Raw genomic sequence first — 16,574 nt, 5'->3', positions numbered from 1 at the left:
TGAGGAAAGAAAAGAAAGAGAGAAAGAGGGAAGGGAGGGAGGGAGGGAGATGGAGGGAGGAAACAAGAAAGAAAGAAAGAGAAAGGACATTCCAAGCTAAGGAGGAGTGTACACAAAAGCAAGGAAAGCATTAAAGGGCTATGAAGGGTTCAAAGGGAGGGGCTGCCTTCATCAGCTCTTCATCTCAGCGCCCCACAGCACACCTGGTAAACACTGGTGATGGCCTGAAATTGCTGGGGGAATGAACGGCCCCCTGCAGTTGCAGCGACAAGGCACAGGGAGTGGCAGGAAGGACAGTCTGGAGTCAGATCTCGAAGGGTCTTGATAACAGGCTGAGGAGTTTATGCAGAAGACATGTTTGAGGAAATGCCCTCACCACCTCTACGACACACTCCTAGCAGTGGGAATAGCTGTCCCTCTGTCCGTCTGTCAGGGCCAAGGGGAGCTAAAGCAAGATAACGAGACCCGGCGTGGGGGAAGGTGGTTACCTTTCAGGTAACTGTTCCAGGCCCCTGATCACAGGTGTTCTGTGCTCTCGCATTGTCGGGGAGAATGGATGTGCTCCCAGGAGCACCTTTATCACATACCTGGAGGAAGGAACACTGCAGGGATAATGACTGGCCGCGACACAGGGGAATGGCCGAGACACTGTGATGCCCAGAAGTGGGGCTGCAAGGGATGGATTTTCTCAGCAGGAAAGTGCCAGCACTCTTCCCTCCGGCTAAACTCCCTGAGGCAGCCAGCCTGGGGAAGGTCGGCCACGCAGCAAGCAGGGGAGTTTCTGAAACAGGCGCCATTCACGAGGACACAGCCAGTGGGTGGGAAACACAAGCCTAGAAGTCTCTCAGAGGCTCTGCAGGAGGCAGCAGGTTATGCTGGCACAGGCCCACGAATTCTGGTGGAGACAAAGTCATCACGGCTCAGGGGCACCTCTCAGAGTATCCTGCTTTCATACTTTTAAGTAAGAAAGAAAGAAATGGATCCCCCCAACCACACCACCCAGGAACACCTCACCCCGACCCCCACCCACTCTCCCAACCAGCCCAGAGCTACACCCCAGCATAGCTGCAGTTTGCCACACTCACTTAAACGTGGCACCCACCCTGCAACGTGCTCAGCACGGGAACAGGGAAGTGACGCTAACCTAGCGCTTTCCACACTGCAGGCTCAATGCTGGAGCTTTACGTGAAGCACCTTACCTGGTGCCCTTAAAGGCTCCATCCTCAAAATAAGCACAACTGCTATCCCAGTTTGCAGATGAGGAAATTAAGGCTCTAAGAAGGGAAGCCATTTGTCAAGGACACACATCAAGTAAGTGGCTGTATTAGGCAGCAGCTTCTGCATAATGAACAAGCATTCAAGGGTAGGCACTGACTTCTCACTCCTGCATCTGTAGGTTGTTTGGAGCAGCTCTGTAGGTCTCAGGCCAGCTAGGACAGCTTGGCTCCACATGGCTCTCATTTTTTTGGGATCAAGAACTTCTCATGGTGGAGGTCAGAATGTGTGATGTTGCTTAAGGCCTAGGCTTGAAACACACATTGTTGCTTCTATCCACTTTTCACTGGCCAAAGCAAGTCACACGGCCAAGACCAACATCAAAATCCTCCCATGGAGGTGGGGCGAGAGAAGGAGTGTACCTTTCCTGGACAGTAATGAACTCTTCTATAACAGAAGAGCAAGGATTCCAACATGGGTCCTCCTAGGGACCTTTCTATGCCCTTATTTTCCTGTTGTCTTCCTCCCTAAGGAGCAGGGAAAGCTTAGTTCTGAGGTCTTAACTAGCTATAATACTGATACTTTCACATTCCATGAAACTTGTCAGCATGTTCTCTCAATTTTAACTTTAATTCAGTTTGAAGAGCTATCTCCTTGCTTTTTGCATGTGTTTCCACTTTGGAATGGACTCAAACTAACCACAAAACTTGTGGTCACCTTGAAAGTTCAGGCCCATACTATCCTAAGCTCTCTGCAACTTTTGCCTGTCCCTTGGCATGGGACTACCAGTAGAAATCAGCATCATTTAAAGGGACACAGTGGTACTGCCATTACTGGGCACACATGGAAACCAGAGAAGGCGTAGAGATTGGTTCTAGATGGGGTCAAATCTCCCCATCAATCTTTCCCCTGGAGATCATTGTAATGAGAAGTCAATCTAAGACTCTGAAAAGAGAGTGACGTGATCTCATGACCAAACGATCACTCTGCTTGGACAGGCTATAAAGGGGCAAGGACAAAAGTTGGGAGAGGATTGCAGCGATCCAAATGATGAGGCTATGTTGATCGTGACCAGTATAGGGGAGGTGATGAGAAATGACGGGTGTATTTTGAAGGAAGAGCCAAGAGATTTCTCAACGCATAAGGTGTGTGATATGAGAGAGAGGAGTCAAGGATGACTGTACGGTTCTTAGCCTGAGCAACTGGGAGGAAGACTTTTCCATCAACTGAGATGGGGAAGATTATGGATGAAACATATTTATGGGTGGGAAGGGAATCCGAAATTTCAAATATGTTAAGCTTGAGATGGGCATCAAAGAAGAGGTGTGGAGTAGGCAGTTGGATACATGAGTCTGGGTTTCAGGAGAGAGAGCTAAAGATATAAATGTGGAAGTCACTGGGATCCAGATGGCATTTAAACCTGGGTTTAAATCATGAGTGAGAATAAATAGAGAAGAGAGGCGGACACGTTCTCACTTTTGAAAGAGCAGCTCAAATCCCCATGACTTAGGATTGTAAATAATTTCTAAAGATATCTTCTAAGCCCTACCCTGGAGGAGGCTCTTGTGGGTCTGTCCCACCAACCAGCTGAGGAGGTGCAAGGAGGCAGGAGTAAGCATGGAAGCATGGGGTGAAAGCACCATAAAATGGCAGCCAGTAAGCACACAACTTGCTTGATTTGAACATAACCTAGATGACTAGGGAGGAAAAAAGAAATTGTGCAAAATCATTCTGTTCAACCAGTTGAAAAACTCAGTGCTAAGGAATGCATAAAAGGAGGAAAGAAGTACAATCTGGCCAAAAGGACTGGGAATTTTGGAAACCAGCATGCTGGAAAAAGCCGCCATACTTACGGGAAGCAAGGTGTCCTAGTGAAGAGATAGAGAACTAATAGACCTGGGCTCCTGGTTATACCACTTCCATTGCTGTGTGACTTCAGGCAAATTTCTTAACCTCTCTGAGATGGTTTCCTAATCAATAAAATGAGGATATTAATACTGATACTGAGAGGGTTGGGGTGAGGATTAAACAAGGCAATGACTCAATTGCCTGGACAATGACTGGTATAAGCTAAGTGCATAATAATGTGTTTTCTTAAATCATCCTAAGGTATGTAATGGTCAAATCCAGCTTCCTGGAAGGGAGGAGTTTTAGGTCATTATGAATACCAAATAAAATTTATCTTCGAAGTAAACGCAAATTAGGGCACATGGGCAACAAAGTTTGCTTACTCTCATGAAACATAGCTCCTGTATGTGAACCTATATGCAGTGGAGGGAAATAGCCTAGTGAGGTTCCACTTTCCTTGAAAGCTTGGATTTCGTATGTCTGAGCAAATCTTATAAAACACTCTCACTAACCCAGCCTGAAATTAATTCAGGCTGAATTTAGAAAGTCTTCTTATGAAAATTCATTCTATTAAAGTTAAATTCCCCTTCAACAGATTAAGGGTCAAGATTGAAATCATGACACTGAAAAAAATGGATTTTCTGGAGGAGATATTGGTAATTTACTTGGAGTATTTTAATATTTTAATGTAGTATATTGGAACAATGCCAATGTCCCCCCATTTTTCTTGTGTTAATTCATAAGAAGGCACAGAGCCCCAATTACATGAAAGGTAACATTCTTACCATTTTAGTATCCACCTGATCTCATGTAGTTAGTGTTATTTCTTTTAAAAGAGATGATATTTTGAAGTGGTGAAGCCAGTGACTAAGGGAGAGCAAAGAGCCTCTTAAATGGGTAAGAGGGAGTCGCCATTAGAACGTTACATATAATTGATCACTTTCTTCCTAGGTCCTAGGACAGTGGAGTAGCTTCATTCTCTTTCCATTTCACATACTCCATTCATTTCATAGACAGTAAACGCAATGGTGAACTTCAGTCCAGTAAGAATCCTAAAAAGCATAGATTTCAAATTTAAACAGGTCTGGTTATCAGCTCAATATATTTCCAGCAAGGAAACAAAGGCACATGACTCAAGGTGTTCAGAGAAGGGCTTTTAAACATAGCGTTTTAAAACACAATACGAGCCCTTTAAGACATCTTTTTTCCGTCTTGCCTGTTTATAACTTTGCTTTAACCCCCTACCCCAACCCTGTCTGAAAGATGAATGTGCAGGCAAGGACAGACCAACTTGGAACTTTCTTATACTTCTCAATTCCTTGGGAAGTGTTCTGTGCGCCCGCTCCTCAGAGGAACGCGGTGTTAAATGTGATGAAATATCACCAGGGAGTTTCAGCATATTGCTCCAGGTGCCTTTCTCTATGCTTAATTGAACTTGTACTTTCATTTCAAATGAATGGCTTTGGGAATGTTTTCACAGAACGCAAAACACAGCACACCACTTCCCATGTTGCAATCTAGGTAGTAACTAGTCAGCAAGGACCAGAAAAGGAGCAGCTAACCTCCATGAATCCGGTTCTCAGAGGCCCTCTTTTTTATTTTTGTTTGTGTAAAAAGAAAAATCATATTACTTTATTCTTTTGTAATTGCCTTTTTTCATTTCAGTGGAATTTGCCTCAGATTACAGGAGGAAATGTCATTCTACATGAGAAAATTGCCAAAGAGTTCCATATCGATCAGAAGCAAGTCCAGTATTGATCTCTGGAACGCCCGTGCCTTTTTCTCACCGGCTTCATTCTCTTTGAATGGGAACTTCATAGCCAGGAAGCCGGGAGATGTTAAATCTCATCAGTGTTACATAAGTAAACACGACGCATTTACCAGAGGGCACCACTGCAGCTCAGACTCAGGGAAAGATTCCCCCACTGTGTGGTCCTAAGCATTTCATCACAGTGTGTTTCGCAGAAAGGAAGGAAGGAAGGAAGGAAGGAAGGAAGGAAGGAAGGAAGGAAGGAAGGAAGGAAGGAAGGTAGGAAGGTAGGAAGGAAGGAAGGAAGGAAGGAAGGAAGGAAGGAAGAAAGAAAGAAAGAAAGAAAGAAAGAAAGAAAGAAAGAAAGAAAGAAAGAAAGAAAGAAAGAAAGAGAGAGAGAAAGAAAGAGAGAGAGAAAGAAAGAAAGAGAGAAAGAAAGAAAGAGAGAAAGAAAAAGCCAGCTTGGGAGCTGTGTCCATAACTAAGTTCTCAGTATAAGATAAACCATAGATTCAGCAGGAGCATAGCACAAAATCAAAAGCACAGTTGTTAACATCTCCAGCCATTTGAAAGAGTGAGACGGGGATATAAACTGTGTGTAAATACTCTATACCTATTAATTATCTTAAGCATGTATTTAAGCTAATGGTATGGACTGCAGCCTCTGTGATTTTCCCTTCCTGACAGACAACTGTTGCCTCTTCCCCCCTTAGTTTCTGCCCAGAACCACCAGCAGGTGGAGCTGCTGTCCAGAAACCATTTCCTTCAATCATGTAACCAGTGTTTAATAAGCACCCGCTATGTGGTGGGCCCCATGCTGGGGCTTCAGCACCCAGAGATAAAAGGTGAAAGCCCTTCTCTCAAAGCATCTCAGTTTCGTGGGTTATCCAAATAGGTAGATTATTATTCGTGAGCTAGCTCAGTAAATGTGGCGTAAGAGGAAGACACTAACTCAGTGAGGGAGAGCCAGGAGGCCCGGGAGGCCGAGCAGGGGTCATCCTGGGGAGCTTGGCAAGGGCACCAGCATCAGTGAGTACTGGCCACGGGCCAGGCCCTGCTTCACGTACCTGAAAGTGTGATCTCATCTGTCCCTCAGACAACCTGTGAGGCAAGTACTCTGCCCTAGTCAGTTTGAGCTGCTATAGTAAAGTAGCCAAAGACTGGGGGGTTTATAAACAACAAAATTTGCTTCTCATAGTTCTGGCAGGATGAAAATCTGAGGTCAGGATGCCAGCATGATTGGGTTCTGGTGAAAACCCTTTCTGGGTTACAGAATTCCTGTAACCTCACGTGGCGAAAAGAAAGTGGGACAGCTCTCTGGGGTAGTTTTTTTTTTTTTTTTTCATTTTTTAACATTTTCTTATTGAGTTATAGTCATTTTACAATGTTGTGTCAAATTCCAGTGTAGAGCACAATTTTTCAGTTATACATGAATATACATATATTCATTGTCACATTTTTTTTGCTGTGAGCTACCACAAGATCTTGTATATATTTCCCTGTACTATATAGTATAGTCTTAACATCTATTCTGCATATGCCTATCAGTATCTACAAATTTTGAAATCCCAGTGTGTTCCCTCCCACCCCCTTCCCCTTGGCAACCACAAGTTTGTATTCTATGTCTATGAGTCTATTGCTGTTCTGTATTTATGTTCTTTTTTTTTTTAGATTCCATATATGAGTGATCTCACATGGTATTTTTCTTTCTCTTTCTGGCTTACTTCACTTAGAAAGACATTCTCCAGGAGCATCCATGTTGCTGCAAATGGTGTAATGTCATTTTTATGGCTGAATAGTATTCCATTGTATAAATATACCACCTCTTCTTTATCCAGTCATCTGTTGATGGACATTTAGGCTGTTTCCATGTCTTGGCTATTGTAAATAGTGCTGCTATGAACATTGGGGTGCAGGTGTCATTCTGAAGTAGGGTTCCTTCTGGATGTATGCCCAGGAGCGGGATTCCTGGGTCATACGGTAAGTCTATTCCTAGTCTTTTGAGGAATCTCCATACTGTTTTCCACAGTGGCTGCACCAACCTGCATTCCCACCAGCAGTGTAGGAGGGTTCCCTTTTCTCCACAGCCTCTCCAGCATTTGTCATTTGTAGATTTTTGAATGATGGCCATTCTGACTGGTGTGAGGTGATACCTCATTGTAGTTTTGATTTGCATTTCTCTGATAATTAGTGATATTGAGCATTTTTTCATGTGCCTATTGATCATTTGTATTTCTTCCTTGGAAAATTGCTTGTTTAGGTCTTCTGCCCATTTTTGGATTGAGTTGTTTGGTTTTTTCTTATTATGTCATATGAGCTGCTTATGTATTCTGGAGATCAAACCTTTGTCAGTTTCATCGTTTGCAAAAATTTTCTCCTATTCCGTAGGTTGCCTTTTTGTTTTGCTTATGGTTCCCTTTGTTGTACAAAAGCTTGTAAGTTTAATTAGGTCCCATTTGTTTATTCTTGCTTTTATTTCTATTGCTTGGGTAGTTTTTAAAAGGGCACAAATCCCATTCATGAAGGCTCCTCCCTTATGACCTAATCACCTCCCAAAGGCCCCAACTCATAATACCATCACACTGAGGGTTAGGATTTCAACATACACATTTGGGGAGGACACAAACATTTAGTGCAGGCCTTCTCCAACCATCTGCCTACTATAGACGTGGAAACTGCGGCTCATATGGTTACCTGCATGCCCAAGGTCACACTGATGGTGAACAGCAAAGCCAGCACACAGACTCAGGTCTGAGTCCAAAGTTCACACGCTTCACACTGGGTCTTTCCAAGTTCTACAATGTGAGGAAGTAAAAAGGGCAAAAGGGGAAATGTGGGTATCAGCAGGCTAGGCAAGGACACCAGCATCAGTGAGTACTCACCACGTGGTGAACAAGGGGAAAAGAACGTGGTGAGCGAGGACTGTGGGAGCACAGGAGTTGCCAGGTTCTCTAACGACCACTGCACATCTCACAGGCGACACTGGTGGAGGAGAATCTCTTGGCAGGAGCACAGCGGCAGAGTCTGGGACATCAGCACAACAGGGTTTGGGAAGCACCTTGTTACCTTGCTATGGGTTAAACCCGTGAACATAACTTCTTGCCCCTGGCCTGCCCACCCCCCCAAAACACACACACACACACACACACACACACATATATACCCCAACCCTTTCCTCAAATGTGGGTGCAACACAAAGGCTGGTTATAGTTTCAGAAGAACATAAATGTTCTTTTTCTTTACTCTAGTCATGCCTGGAATGCCTTCATTCTACCGTCTCCTTCCTTCCCTCCTCCCCACCACCCCTAATAAAATAAAATACAATAATAGCAGCATGCTAGAGTGCCCAATATGCTCCAAGTGCAGGCTTGGTTAAACAAATCACATTGACCTTTAATAACGATGTGCCAAATGCTTCCTTTTCTCATTCAGTATGTTAATCTTCAGGCCAAACCACCATCAAAGGAAGCATCATTAAGTGCGAATCTGAGCACACTACACCTCCCCTCAGTGGCTCCGTGTGGCCTGCAGGATGAAGCCCTAACTCCCAACAGCACAGAGAAAGACCTTCTGGGTGTGTCCTGTCCTGGCCCGCCAGCCTTATTTCTCACAACACCTTTCCCCTGCATCTTGCCCTCACTCTAGCCGTCCCAAGTCTACACTGCTCTTGTGTCTTTCACTTTCTCTAGCATGACTGTCTACAATGCCCTTGACAACCACCCCTTACCAGCCACACACTGATTACCTTCTTGTCATTCAAGATGCAGTTCAGGTGAGCTCCTCCAGGAATCCTCTGGAGCCCCAGCCCCAGGCAGAGCTGACAACCTCTCAGTGTAGCCAGTGCAAATACATATCACTGTCTCTGTGACTCGCTGTACTTACTGAATTACGTCCTGCTTGCCCATACCTAGCTCAGTGCCTGACACATACTAGGAGCTTAAGAAATAGAGCCAAATGATGGCTACTTCACATAAGCGTATTGTGTTGGCAGCTGATCTAACTCCCAAGGACCATCACACCATTTGTCATGGAAGCGTCTGACTGCACAGGGTGCAGACCCATCCCAGCCACACTCCAGTTACCATGTCTCTTTTGGGCTTGTCCTGATTTCCTGATGTTTTGATAGAAACATTTAAAAGGGAAGAGAAAGTCCTTTCTCCTAGGGTTGGTCTCCACATCCAGCTTGACCAGTCTCTTCCACAGGCATTTTGTGGACAGAGCCCCGGAGAAGCTCAGTTGCATTTTAATTTCAAAGGTAGGCAGAGGCCAGGAGGGGAAGTTCCAGATGAAGCAGGCAAACAGTGGTTTTATTCACATCATTCCCAGCCACTGGATCAGCTGACTTGTTCTTAATTCAGTTGGCAAGCAAAGGTCCACTGAAGAGGCAAAGATGGCTCTTTCCTCCCAAAGAAAACTGAGTGAGCAGTTTCTGGAGCAAGATATGAGGAAAGTAAGGGGCTGTGCCCAGGAGAGTGGACCAGCAGCATTAATGCTCCGGATCAGCAGGCAGGTAGGGGCTGGGTCAAGGTGCACTAATTAACACCTGATACTAGAGTCTACACATATTTATTTTTCCATTCACTGTCTGCCTCTTCAACTAGAATGAGGGCAGGCATCTGTTCTTATTTACTGCTCTACTCCCAGAGCCTAACCCTGTGCCCAGCACAGAGGTGTTTAGTGAACATTTGTTGAGTGAATGAATGACTTTGCCCTGGAAGTCAGGAGAGCTGTTCCCACTCTGCAGCTACCATCTAGCGCTGTGACCTTGGGCGGTTCACGCTGCCTCTCTGATCTTCAGCTCCTTGTCAATGAAGATGTTATTCTATGCCTGACCAGTTTTGCTAGGACAGTATGAGGTTCCAGCTGTATGCAAAAGAACTTTTTTTACCATTATATGTGCACAGTACCGAATTTGAGAGGTAATGTCAACCACCAAAGAGTTAGTTCTTTCCCACTGGGAGGTGAACATGTGGATGAGAAAACGTATGTGAGCCCAGGAAAACTGGAGGAGCCAGTCTCATCCCGCTGCCAGCCAGGCTGTGGGTCCCTGCCATGTGTTCTCCAGGCTCCCTGGGCCAACCACAGTGGGGACACTCATGACAAACCAGCAAGCACAAGACCCCTGAAGACACAGATCAGGGATACTGGGGTATGGAGGGCAATGGAAGCCACGAATGTAGATGGGCTGTGATGAGAGTGTAGACTGAAGGAAAAAGAGCTTGGACAGATCTTCGGGAAATGCCAACACTGAGAAAAGCAAGTAGAAAATTAGGGTCCAGCAAGAGAACCCCAGAAGGAATGCCCAGAAAAGGAGGACTACAAAGCATGGTGCTTTGGAAGCCAGGAGAAGGGAGCAAGAGTGTGCAAAAGAAGGGGGGGGGATCATGAGGAGAGGAGGACAGAGCTTCATTGAAGTTGATTGATATTTGAAAATTACTTCATAAAAAGACAACCAATGCATTGAATTTAAAAATCAGAATGAAATACACTAAAATGTTAATGGCAGTTGTTTTATATGATCAGGGCTATTATCTTCTCTCATCTGTCTTTTTTCCATATAGTATGGTACATACTTACGTCACTTTTATAATTGAAAAAGCATATTCAGTAATAAAAGACACATGAGTGTGAACACCTCGAATAGATGTTAAGACCCAAGGCTGTCTGCATAGGCCTGATGGAGAGGGAGCCACGAAAATGAAATCAGTTGTTGAACTTAACCGTTAAATCTCATGGGAAGATTTGGCCTGCCTAACTTTCTGTCTAAAAGTATTTTCTTTATATTCTTTAACTAATCAATGTTAATAAATAAGAATGGTGACCAGGCATGTTTTAAAGGGCCCTGAAGCCTCTAACTGTGCATTTCATTATGACTATAATGCTATGTGTCCAGGTTTCAGGGGCCAGAACCAAGGACTTGGCTCTTCCTCGTGTCTTTGTAGGAGACCACATTACTGTTCGCCAATATTCATCGCCCATCCTATGGGAGGAATGTGCCTCCTTGAGTCCCTAATGTCAGCCCTGGCCATGTGACTTCTCTGGCTAACAAAATGTGAGAAGAAGTGACATGTGCCACTTCTGGGATGGAAGCTTTAAGAGCCACCGTGTGTTTCATCTGCTCGCTTTTCCTCCTATCATTGTGACTCACAAGTGCTTAGACAGCAGCTGCTCTGAGAGCCTGGGTCCCAGCATGTGGACAACAATGACACGGAGGAAGCTCTCAGCCAACCTACAATGGATCATTGTTTACAGTGATTGAGATTTGGGGGCTGTTTGTTGCTACAGCCCATCCTAACAGTTACAATCTTCTGGAATCCAAAAAGAAAAAAAAATCATCAGCAACACCAGCACTTTCTCAGTTACCTAATTCTTAAATCTTTCTTATTCTTTTTGTTCTCTAGATGATGCATACTTACTGCAGGGACTTAATATAGAGGAACTGTATCCAGAGACCTCCAGTTTCATTACATATGATGGATCGATGACTATCCCGCCCTGCTACGAGACGGCAAGCTGGATAATAATGAACAAACCCGTCTATATAACCAGGATGCAGGTGAGCATCTCGGTGGTCCTTTCACTAACGGGGAAGATGATGGGAAGACCAGCTGGATTTGTAGAGTGCCTGTTGCAGTCCCTTGCTAGGATGGCTTTAACAAAGAACCACAAATTCAGGGGCTTAAACAATAGAAACATATTGCCTCACAGTTCTGGAGGCTCTTAGTCCAAGATCAAAGTGTCTGCAGGGTTGATTCCTTCTAAGAACGTGAGGAAGAGTCTGTCCCATGCCTCCCCCCTGGTTTCTGGTAGATTTCTGACAATCTTTGGTGCTCCTTGGCTTGTAGAAGCGTCACCTCACTCTGCTTCTTCTTTACATGTAGTTCTCCCAATGTCTGTGTCTCTTTGTCCAAATCTCCCTTTTAATAAGGATATTGGTCCTATGAGATTGGGGCCTACCCCAATCAGTCATATTAGCTTAGGGCCCACCCCAAGAACCTCATCTGAGCTAATTATGTCTGTAATGACCCTGTTTCCAAATAAAGTCACATTCTGAGGTACTGAGGGCTAAGACTTTAACTTAAAGAGTCACATAGATTTCATTGTTGGGAGACTTCTCAGGGCCTTTAGAATAATGATATATGTCAGTCTCCGAGAGGAGGCAGTAGGACATGTAGTATTTCGCAAGCATATTGGACTGTGGGATTTTTGTTAAGCATGTCACAGTATCCCTAGCTGGGCCGGCTAGTGTTCTCAGAATTGAGGAGAACAAGGAGATCTGGCCTCTGAGCCAGCTTTGCTAATGTGCTCCTGGGCCCGTGGCCCCACTGCGGTGAAGTGAATTCTCCTCTTTAACGAGGTGGTGTAAATTACATGAGTCTGTTCTAGCTCTGACAGTCTATGACTGTGAGGGTCTATAAAAAGCAGAGGCGAGATAAGCGAAGAAAGCAAATCCTATCTCCATTATAGGATGTGTATTCACAACCCAAAAACAATTTGCACAATTTGAAGTGCCTGATCCTATCTATACTGATTGGGACTCTTTTAGTGACAAGCAACCCTGTCCAGATAACTTAAACTGAGGGAAAGGATGTATTCAGGAGATAGCGGGGCATCTTACAGAATCTAAGATCAGAAATTGATGTCAGGAACTCACCGGAATCGGAACCTCAGAAGCCTTTCTCTCTGCTCTCTCCTGCTCCCTGCTGCACACTGGCTTCATTCTCCCTCCTGTTAGAGAGTCTCCCTTTGCTTCCCAGTCCTGGGGTGAAACATGGCTGCAAGCATTTTAGTCCAGCTCCTGGTCCTGATAGTCACAGACAAGGAACCAAATTAATCCAGCTTAGTTGAGCTCCAACCCCTGGACCAGTCACTATAGTTTGGATAATACCCACATAGGGGAATAATTCCCAGAATTATTAAACCCCAGGGTGTAAGAGAAAGAAGAGACCCTGGAGAATGCCCAGCCAGATTTCCTCCTTTGACAGACGACATGTCTGAGGACAGAAGGGAATCACTGGCTTGTTGAAAAGCACACATGAGCTAGTGCACTAGAAGCAAGGCTCACTCCGAGCATGGAGGCATCAGCAGGAACAGCCGCCCCCATGGCCCAGGGTCTGTGAAGGGGTCAGGGGCCCTTGCCCACGTAGCTGGCACTGCCCCGCTGGCCATGGTCTATGTGGTCTTAACCTTTTCCCTAGAGCGTTTAAGAGGACGGATGGATCTCAGAGTTATTTCTGTCTCCTCAGATGCATTCCTTACGCCTGCTCAGCCAGAACCAACCCTCTCAGATCTTTCTGAGCATGAGTGACAACTTCAGGCCCGTCCAGCCACTCAACAACCGTTGCATCCGCACGAACATCAACTTCAGTTTACAAGGGAAGGACTGTCCGAACAATCGGGCCCAGAGGCTGCAGTATAGAGGTGGGTCCAGAGGGCGGGGACACTGGCCAGAGCCCAGTCTTCCCGCTCAGACCTGCTCTGGAGGGCCTGGCACTACTTCCCATTATAGGAATCAAGATGATAAGTGACAGTAAAGCCACCACCTTCCATTTGCATGGTGCTTTTCTATTGAAAAAGCCTGTATTTCATAAGAAGAGATAGCGATCAAATCTTTAAGTCTCTTCTGGTTCAGGCAAGTCAGCCTTTTTATAGGCAAGCCCAGAGAGGCTGATTTTCCCAAGGTTATGTGTTAAAATAAGACAGCTAGAAACACTAGAGCTTTTAGTTATACACATAATAGACCCCTTTCCCCCTAGAAGGTGAGCAAGCGACTCTGGATGCCAGGCCATTGGGGCCCAGTGAGGTATGCATGTGAATACATCTTTTTCCATTGCTATGTTCCTAGAAGTGACTATAATTTCTACGAAAGGGGGCATTCAAGACACCTCTCACCTCCTGTAACACTCTGGTCCACACCCAGTTCTCTCTCTTCCCTTCTACACTCTAAGTATCTATTGATCATTGTGGTAAACCCTCAACAGGGAAAGGAAGGTGGAGGCAGGACAGTGTCACGGAGATGCCCCCAACCAGGGAGTCAGGACACCCAAGTTCCCAGCCTGGTTCTGACATTAACAAGCCGTGCAAACCCAACCAAATCGTTTAGCCCTCTGGACCTGGCTGCTTTCATGGCCGTCCCTAGACCATCTACTCCATGACTTGCTGTGAGGAGCAAATGAGAACCTGGATGGGGAAGCCCTTTGTAGTCATGATGTGCTGCCCAAATACGGGGACTGCGGCTGGCACCAGGCAGCTTTTAGAAGCAGCTACCACCACTGCCTGCCACTTTATCTCTCCTGCTTCCCCCACATTTCTGTCTTTCTTTTCCTCTCAGACACACCCAGGGTGCCGAAACTGTAGTTTTCTGTTCCCTTCCAGCCAGAACTACCAGGCAAATAAATACTCAACTCATTCATTCACCAAGCTTTCTCTTTATTTAGTACCAATTTATGGTGCACCTACTATGCACCAGGCACTCAGCTAGGTGATGGGGCTATGCTGGTGATGAAGACAGACACCACCCTGCCTACAGGACTTACAGTCTAAGCGCAGGGTCAGAAAACTTCTTCTGCAAAGGGCTAGATGGTAACTATTTTAGGCTTTGTGAGCCATGCAGTCTCTGTTGCACTCTGATGTTGTAGCTGTGAAAGCAGCCATAGACAATATGCAAATGAGTGGGTGTGTCTGTGTTCCAATAAAACTTTATTTACAAAAACAAGTCACAGCTGGATTTAGCCTGTAGGCCGTCATTTGCCCACCCCCGGTCTAAAGCAGGGCCTTCCACTACAAGTTTCTGAGATGATGGAGGCATTCTATACCTGCATTGTCCAATATAGTAGCTAATAGCCACATGTGGTTATTGCACATTTGAAGTGTGATTGGTATGACAATGTAACAACATTTTTTATTGTATTTCGTTTTAATGAATTTAAATTTACAGTATAGCCACATGCAGCTAGTGACAGCCATATTGGGTAGCTCAGGCCTAGAGGGTCGTAAGAAAGTGGAGTGGGTAGTTGGGACGCACACAAGCAAGCAAGAATTTACAGCACTGTCCACTCCCCTTTTAGTAAGCCCCCAAACTATGTGCAAATTAATTCAATGATGCCTTGTTTTGTGTTGTCTGTGTGTTTTGTTTTGTTTTGTTTCTTTCTCTTTCCAGTAAATGAATGGCTCCTCAAGTAGGGAACTAAGCCAAGAAGAATCCCACTTCAGTGAAATGCCACAACTGTGAACTGATGTAACCTGAAATGTCCCCCTCCTTCCTTCTCTCTCCTTCTCTCCCTCAAGCCTCATTCACTCTTTGGATTGGCCCTTTCTTCATGAAAACTGTCTGCAAAACCTTGGCAGAACACATCTCTTACACACACTCACCAACACACATACAAGCACTCACACACACATACACACACAGGCAAACATATCTACACACACACACACACGCTCAGCCTCCAAGATGGGAAGTCAAGTTTCAGAAACAAAAGGCTCATTCATAAGAGGTCTTAGAAGAAAAAAAAAAAAAAAACAGTTAACCTGATTACAATTTTGATACTGTTTTCCTGAACAAATAAATCTACCCAATGAGACTGTTCAGCCTTTGTACATACAAAATTCTTCCAAAAGAGAGAGAGAAAACACAGTTCTGACAGCATCAAGTGGATTTTGTTCTTTGCTTCAAGTAATCTCGGATAGTGTCCCAGGATCCTTCGAGGGTGCTGGTGACAGGTGAACCAGGACAAAGTTGTCCAAGGACACTTATTACTAGATTATGTTTCTTCTGTTTACTCAACAATTTAAAAAGAAAAAAAAAAGAACAGACATTGAAGAGATACACATTGTATATATATATCACCACAGACTATTAAAAAATGGAACTATTTCCCCTCTTTGTCACATATCTGTAGTAGGATTTGCCAAGATCAGATTGATCCATTTGCTGTTTGTTGTTTTCCAAAGGTCATACATTGTGTTTGGTTATTGTTAACAGCTCAATATATGTGTTTAACGAGTTAATTTCATCTTTCTGGCTTTGGTCTGTTCTCCGTCCTTACAGGCTCCATGCAACTGCTTTCTTTGCTTTCACTTGCTCCTTCATTTACATGTTTTGTTCATTTGCAGCCAGTTTTTACTGAGTTTGTGGCAACTGGGAATGCATTTGCTAAGCAAGCATAACTTTAATTCCACTCCATGGCTTGATCATTCATACGAGGTGAGCTTCAGCCTGAGATAGCAGGCGACAGATTTCTTGCATTTCAAAACTGCCATTACCCACCCCACCCCTCCCTCGTGATGCTCCCTTGAAGGAATGCACTTTGCCTTGTAAATTCCTGGGAAAGGGGTGTCTTTTTCTCTCCAGGTGCAGCTGGAATCTCACAAAGTACAAATGAATGCCTTTCTTTTCTTGTTTATAATGGTCACTCACTGTGTTTGGTTACTGTCAAGAAATCAATAAATGTGTTTAACAAGTTACCCAGTACCCATGCCCGAGTTTATTGAGGAGGAGGATGCTCCCTGCCGAAGCCTCCGAGTCCTGCTGTGTCCACGAGCAATTGCATTATGGCCAGCAGGGCAGCCGGAGCCACCAGAACAGCCTGTCTGGTCATTCCCAGAGCCAGGTAATTAATACCCTGTTGAGAAAACATATAGGCTTAGCTGCTGGAAGGGAAGGCTTGGATGTGGTCAAATTAAAAATAACTTTCATCTCTCCTTTCTGTCACAGCCTCCAGAAAGTGGGAAAGCACAGGAATGCAGGGTCTGTGCAAAT

The 16,574-nt window shown here is 44.8% G+C and overlaps 1 protein-coding gene across 3 annotated transcripts in view; it reads left to right on the top strand.

The window, feature by feature from the left end:
- The window catches only part of CA10 (carbonic anhydrase 10), a 529,816-nt gene extending 513,537 nt beyond the window's left edge, over positions 1–16,279 (top strand). For all 3 annotated transcript variants that reach the window (XM_031468110.2, XM_064494943.1, XM_064494945.1), the window contains exons 8-10: positions 11,215–11,369; positions 13,060–13,234; positions 14,973–16,279. In XM_031468110.2, coding sequence (XP_031323970.1) covers positions 11,215–11,369; positions 13,060–13,234; positions 14,973–14,995 — 353 coding nt within the window. In that variant the 3' untranslated portion in view covers positions 14,996–16,279. The remainder of the gene's footprint in view (positions 1–11,214; positions 11,370–13,059; positions 13,235–14,972) is intronic.
- Positions 16,280–16,574: the final 295 nt, after the last annotated feature.

The sequence above is a fragment of the Camelus dromedarius genome, chromosome 16 (genome assembly GCF_036321535.1).
Source record: "Camelus dromedarius isolate mCamDro1 chromosome 16, mCamDro1.pat, whole genome shotgun sequence".
NCBI classification, from domain to species: domain Eukaryota; kingdom Metazoa; phylum Chordata; class Mammalia; order Artiodactyla; family Camelidae; genus Camelus; species Camelus dromedarius.
Note: the sequence above shows the minus strand (reverse complement) of the source record. Positions and strands in the feature narration are given on the sequence as shown.